We start from the raw sequence: 7,240 nt of genomic DNA on the forward strand, positions 1-7,240 counted from the left end.
TCTCAACTTCCTCTGTATAACACACATCCCATTATCTGTCACGCTCCTCGCCTGTAAAGCTTTTTGAGAGCATCTTCCGCAGTCTTTTCTCTGCTGTATTGCAGGCATCTACCACAGTGCACAGGCATTCCACAAGCACTTGTTCCAAGACAAATGAATCTACATATAAAGTTAACGAGTATCATGCCGAGTTTGCGCCAAACAAAACTTACACTCATTTGGAGAAGACCCAGATCAAACTCACAGGTTAGTAGTAAACAGTGAAGAACTGCGGAGAAGGCAGCATTTGAGAAGGGTCAGGTTTCTTTTTTATTTAGACAGAGCCTCAGCTGTCCCCCTGGGTAGAGTACTGTGGCATCACAACTCACAGCAACCTCCAGCTCCTGGGCTCAAGCGAGTCTCCTGCCTCAGCCTCCCAAGTAGCTGGGACTACAGGTGCCCGCCACAACGCCCGGCTATTTTTTTTTTTTTTTTTTTGGTTGCAGCCGTCATTGTTGTTTGGCGGGTCCGGGCTGGATTCGAACCTGCCACCTTAGGTGTATGTGGCTGGCGCCTTAGCCACTTGAGCCACAGGCGTCGAGCCAAGGGTTAGGTTTCAATAGGATTAAAGAACAATTCAGAACCAAACCAAGTACTTGGGAAAGATAAAAGTGGATGGGCTAAAACGCCTGCCTACAGCTCACAGTGCAAAAACCTTGGTGGGGTTAAATGTGATTATCCATCTTCTAACTTTCGTTCAGCGACCACACTATCAGACTGCTCAGCAGAGTTGGAGGATTAAAAGATGCCCATAGCTGCATGGTCTTCCCGCTCCACTATGGGCAGACACTTCTAGAGGTATAAACTATGTGCCCTCAAGAGGCCAGGAAAGACATCTTCTTCAGACCTCTGTGCCGTTCAAGCACATGCGCTCTGATCGGATCCGCAGGGTGCCCTCTTCTGGCGAAAAATCGGCTCCACCCTCTCTAATCACCGTCCGTTGCAAGCCGAACTGTATCGCCGCAGAGATGCCCGCGAGACAGCCCAGGATAACAAACGGAACTCACAAGGCGGGCGAGTTCCGTAGGCCGGTACCTAAAAAGAGCGGGCCTCTAGCGACCTTCGGCGGATGGCGGCTCCCGAGGCCCGCGTGGCGCCCCCGCTCATGTCCCGCGCGGGAGCAACGCACCGGGACAGGGCGAAACTTTCACTTCCCCCCTCTCTGGTGAGGACTGTTCCAGTCCATTCTCCCGTGAATGTCTCACTTGTCTAACGGCGACCGCGAGCCCCGCCCCTCCCAGGGCCGCGCGCGCCGCGCCGGAAGTGACGCGCTGTGCGTCTTCCCGCCCTGCCCAGCGCTTGCTGTTCCGTGGCGGGAACTGAGGTGGCGGTGGGGACGGCGGTGATTGTAAGTCTCCTGGGCCCGTTATTCTCAGATTGGGGGACCGAGCGACGACCTCACAACCACCTGTTTTTTGTCTGTCCCGGAAACCCCAGGGACGAGCCGGCGGGGTGCTCGCTCTGGCGGCTGCGAGGCCCGGACTGTAGTGGCTGTCTGAAGCGGGGTTAGCAGGGCACCCTCTGGGGAAAGTGCAAGCTTGTCTTCGCCTTTCCCACTCCTGCCCTGATGACCCCACCTGAGTCTTCCACCTCCCACGTAGCCCCAGCCTAGCCACCCTCTCATACCTTGCCTGCCCTGGGTGGTTCAATACAGCATCTTCCAGAGACCTGCTTCAGGCTGTTTCAATGTTTAGCAGACAGAGACAGGGATGGAGTAATCCAATAACGTTAAAATCAAAAATTTTTTAGATATTAAAAATGTATTTTATTGTCTTGAGTATATGACCATATGCCAAGCACAGAACTACGTGTTTGCATCCATTCTTTTGTTTAATTCAGTTGCCTTATGGATTAAGATTTAGCTCCTTTTACAAAACAGGAAACAGTCTCACAGATGGTAATTCATTCTACCAAATACCAGGCGTTGTTCTAGAGACCAGAGCACGTAGCAGTGAAAAAAAAGAAAATAGAATTGTCATAGATGCTAGGGAATTCCAGGCAAGCTAAAGATGCTTTTTTTTAATCCCTAAAAACAACCTGGAAGAATGTATACCCGAATGTTAACAGTAGTTATCTTCAGGATGAAGATTTGTATGAATTTTTAAAATTGCTCACAGTTTTCTGCATTGTTTTGATTTCTCCAAATGAGCATGTTAACAGAAAAACAGATGTTTTTATATTAACAACAGAGTCCCTCACCCTTCCTTCCCCACTACAAGTCTCTGAAGGAAGGCATTGGCTCTGTCAACAAAAAGATCTTGAGTAGAACTCTGGTCCAAAAAAAGAAGTAAAGATTCTCATTTGTGGTGCCAGCGGTTTTAATTGCTGAGTCCATTTCAGCATGTAACAAGAGCTAGACCCATGACTACAAAGGAAGAGACCAGAGACCTGTGTACAGCTTGGCTCTTAATGGTGTCATATTTACCAATGTGTTCAGGACTCTTAAAAACTTTGCTGACATACAATTTATCTTTGTTCTATAATTCCTGCATTACAAATAGATTCTAAGTTTCTTAAAGACTTTGGCCTCTTTTATATCCTTGTATCTCTCAGTACAATGCATTCAGAGTATCCTAGGTCATGGGGTGATGTCCTTTATTAAGTAATTACTGATGCCTTTGCACAAGGTTTTTCAGGGTGTACTTCCTCACAATAGTTTCAAAAAAGCTTTTCATTTTCTGTCTTGCATCTGGTCAGGGAGAAGTAACAATGCAGGCATTTCTAAAAGGCACATCTATCAGTACTAAACCACCAGTGACCAAGGATCATCGAGGAGTAGCAGCCACTGCAGGAAGCAGTGGTGAGAACAAGAAAGCCAAGCCTGTTCCCTGGGTGGAAAAATAGTAAGAACACTGAATTTTTGTCAAAATAATTAATAAATTGCTTCTCTAAACATTTCTGATCAGGTGGTTTTTTTTGTTTTTTTTTGGTTTTTTTTTTAACTTATGGAGGAATGATTTGCTCTGTTTAGATGATGGCCTTGAAAATCACCCAGTCACAGAACCTTGGAACTAAAAGTTACCTTAAAATGATCTAGTTTAATTCCTCTATTTTATAGATGAACTAAGATCTCTACAACTGAAGTCTACTGATTTAGGATACAGAAGTGAAGAAAATTCTCTAAAAAAGTTTCTGTAAGCTAGCTGTGAATTCAGGGGCTCTACTTTAAATACGCAGTCTGTTCCCCTTTTCATACTAATGGGTGGAAATTGTTGAGTTTTTGTTAGCTTATATATTTTTAGCAAAAACAACACTTAAATTGTCAAATCAGCTAAATGATACTATGGCAAGTAATTACAACCACTGGATGTAGTCTCAGTTATTATCATAGGTGCACATTACTTACAGGCCAAGTAATGCCTTCATATGTTTTGTTTAGCTCCAATGCCCATAAGAATCTAGATGTTTTTCATTATACACAGGGTGGGGAGTCCAGATTTTCAGCTTCTGATGAGATCAAGCAACATTGGGTACATGTTGTCACATGACAAGAATTGATGGACTTGTGTACTCCACTCCTCCTTTTGGAGAAGTCATGTTCCTCAGTTTGCCGTTGTCCCTATTATCTCTTGTTTGATACTTTGCCTTTCTTACTCTTACCTGCCTAACCCCTGTGCTTTATAACATACATTGGTTATCTTACATAATTCCTGCTTAGAGTTACCTGGTTAATCAGAAAAGTATGGATCAAAGTTAACTTTTGATTAGTTAATTAAACACAAGCTTAGTCTTAGAGTTGGGAGTATAACTTTGTTGTGTTAGCTTCTTTTCAAATCACTAATGATATAAGATGAACTTATATATATTATGAATTGTATATATTATGTCATATTGTTTTAACTTGTTTTGTTAGCCCTCAATGAAATAAATAAGTCTCTATTTTTTTTGTATAATTAGGTGATTGAAAAAATTGACACATGTATTGACCAATTAACATATTAAGTATATATCTGTAATTACCTTAACCTAAATAGTTACCTACCTTTAAGTTATTAAATAATATTCCCTTTTCAGCTTAGGTACATGGTCTTATTTTATCAAAATACAATATTATGCTCTAACCAAGTACTTACTTATTTTTATCAGCATTTGTGGTATATAAAACAAAATCCTTTTGCTTAGTTTTTGTGAGCATAACAGATGTAAGCAATTCAGATGGGAGGCGAAAAATTACTGTAGATCTTCTTTAAGTTGACTACCCAAGAAACTAGAATAATCTGGTTAATGTACAGAGGTGGCCAACGTAAGGAATTTTAATTAAATACATGTGGTATGTGTCTGGTACATGAAAATTAGGGCTACATAAGGAGGTGGTCAATGTAGGGAGGCAGTCAACTATAGAGGTTCTACTGTATTTCAATATGTATTTGCTTAAGGTAAATACAAATGGGGTTTCCACCTACTTCCAATTATGAAAAAGTTTCTCATTTCATTACTGATATTTGAGAATTGTCACTGGTATTTTAGAAGGAACACCTGAGATTTTTCTGTAACTAACTTCTCTTTCTCCTCCACTACCTTTCTCCTCCAGTCGTCCAAAATCTGTGGATGAAGTTGCTTTTCAGGATGAAGTGGTGGCAGTGCTCAAAAAGTCTTTAGAAGGAGCTGATGTGAGTAGCAAATGGTGTTCAGTGTCATTGGGAAATCAAAGGCTTAATTTATTCTCCCTTTATACCCTCTCACTCTCATTAAATACTATGCTATATAATGAATGGCCAACAAACACATGAAAAAAATGCTTATCATCCCTAATCATGAGAGAAATGCAAATCAGTCTCAAAGTTTCAAAGCTGCAGGTACTGGTGAGGGTGTGGGGAAAAGGGAACACTTAAACTATTGGGATTGCAAACTAATATAGCCTCTTTGGAAAAAAGTATGAGAATCCTTAAAGAACTAAAAGTAGACCTTACATTTGATCCCACTATCTTGTTACTAGATACCTACACAGAAGAAAAAAAATCATTTTACCATAGAGACATTTGCAGCAGATTGTTTATCACAGCTAAATTTACAGTCACTGAGAAGTGGAATCAACCCACATGCTCATCAACACATGAGTAGATTAATAAACTGTGGTATATGTAGACCATAGAATACTATTCAGCCATAAAAAAGATGGAGGGCAGCATCTGTGGCTCAGAAGGGTAGGGTGCTGGCCCCATATACTGGAGGTGGCAGGTTCAAACCCAGACCCGCCCCCCCGCAAAAAAAAAAAGATGGAAACTTCACATCTTTTGTATTAATCTGATAGAGTTAGAGAACATTCTACTTAGGAAGGTATCACAAGAATAGAAAAACAAGTATCCAGTGTACTCAATACTAGAATGAAACCAGTAGAAAAACAAATATACACCCACCCAAGAGAAAAACACAAACTCAAGTGGGGCAGAGAGAGGATTGGTGTGTTCTCACCTAATAGGCACCATGTAAGGGTGTAAGGGATATGGCACAGCTCCTGGGTGGACGGCACAATTACAACTCGAACTCTAACAAATGCAAACAATGTAGTCTAATTGTACCCTCATATTAATCTAAATAAAATAAAGATACAATGCTGTATATATAGTAGGTCCTTGATAACCATTTGTACAAAGACATGATACTGTATATATAGTAGATTCGTGATAACTATTTGTACAAATATTTATTGAGTATCTCCTGTTCAATCTTATATATAATTATTATGTAGAATTAAATAAAGGTCATCGACCAGGACAAACTTAACTCCCTTTTTTCATGAGCTTCCATTTGGTGGGGGGGGAGAGAGCATAAATAAGTAATCCAATAAATAATTATAGATAATGTTCTATAAAGAAGAGTCAGAGAGTCTTTGAAAGTATAATTGCTCACCTAACTTTACGATTTGATTTGAACTGTAATACAAAAAAAAAAATTGAGCATTTAATTCTGCTTATAGCATTGTGTCTCCCGTTGTGATATATGGTATATATCCTTGAGTAACTTGCATTTAGATTATTCAGAAGCAAGATAAACTCAAAGGAAAATTAGCGACTTCACATTGTATATGGTGAAATGCCCAAAATGCTTTAAGAGGTCAGGGAAGGGAAGAAGAGAGTTATAGATAAAAGTAGGATGTGGGAGGCATGGTGGCTCACACCTGTAAATCCTAGCACTCTGGGGAGGCGGAGGTGGGTAGATAACATGCGTTCACAGGTTGGAGACCAGCCTGAGCAAGAATGAGATCCAGTCTCTAAAAATAGCCAGGCAAGGGCAACAAAGTGAGAACTGTCTCAAAAATAAATAAGTAAATAAACAAATAAATGCGGGATGTGGGTTTGCTTTATTCCCAAGATGTGTATCCTTCCCCCTTAGTCTGGCTGCTTTTAATTAGAGTTTCTTTGGGGTTTTGCTGCCTTTATTCTCTTCCTGGAATTATACTTATTACTACAGGACACATTTTGAAAGGAGTTAAATTTATAAAACTGTGTAGAATCTTTTTACTTACCAGTAGTTGTTTTAATTTGATCCAAATAACCCTTTACCTTTTAATTTTAGGATAGTTTAAAATTTTAACTGCATAGTAGTATTTACACAGATTACAGAACAATAGCCAATTACTATTAATACTATCTTCAGCTCTTTAGGCAAATGTAGTGGGATTAAGATCTAATTCTTGACATTATGCCATTTATAAAGCTTTCTTCTTTAATCTCTTGTCTAAGATTTTGTGGTTCTTTTCAGATGAAGTTTTATAAAAAGATCAAGTAACATTTTATTTTTTTGAGACAGAGCCAGTCTGTCACCCTGGGTAGAGTACCGGGCATCATAGCTCATAGCAACCTCAAACTCTTGGGCTCAAGCAATCCTCTTGCCTCACCCTCTGGAGTAGCTGGGACTATAGGCATGTACCACTGTGCCTGGCTAGTTTTTTCTATTTTTATTAGAGATGAGGGTCTTGCTCTTGCTCAGGTTGGTTTTGAACTGCTGACCTTAAGCAGTCCACCCCTCTCAGCCTCCCAGAGTACAAGGATTACAGGAGTGAGCCACTGCACCTGACCTCAAGTAACTTTAGAATAAAGGAGTCTGGGTGCACTGGCTCATGCCTATAATCTCAGCACTTTGAGAAGCTGAGGTGGGAGGATCACTTGAGGCCAGGAGTTTGAATCCAGCCTGGGCAATATAGTAGAGACCTTCTCTCTCCAAAAACATTTTTTTAAAAATTAGGTTGGGGGCTCGGCGC

At 40.7% G+C, this 7,240-nt stretch overlaps 1 protein-coding gene across 1 annotated transcript in view; it reads left to right on the forward strand.

Moving 5' to 3' along the window:
- Nucleotides 1–1,320: 1,320 nt before the first annotated feature.
- Nucleotides 1,321–7,240, forward strand: part of RFC4 (replication factor C subunit 4) — a 16,456-nt gene continuing 10,536 nt past the window's right edge. The window contains exons 1-3 of the mRNA XM_012806912.2: nt 1,321–1,387; nt 2,737–2,882; nt 4,571–4,649. Of these exons, the coding sequence (XP_012662366.1) occupies nt 2,749–2,882; nt 4,571–4,649 (213 nt within the window). The 5' untranslated portion in view covers nt 1,321–1,387; nt 2,737–2,748. The remainder of the gene's footprint in view (nt 1,388–2,736; nt 2,883–4,570; nt 4,650–7,240) is intronic.

Source organism: Otolemur garnettii, unplaced genomic scaffold (assembly GCF_000181295.1).
Source record: "Otolemur garnettii isolate 467f Iridium unplaced genomic scaffold, OtoGar3 scaffold00060, whole genome shotgun sequence".
Taxonomy (NCBI): domain Eukaryota; kingdom Metazoa; phylum Chordata; class Mammalia; order Primates; family Galagidae; genus Otolemur; species Otolemur garnettii.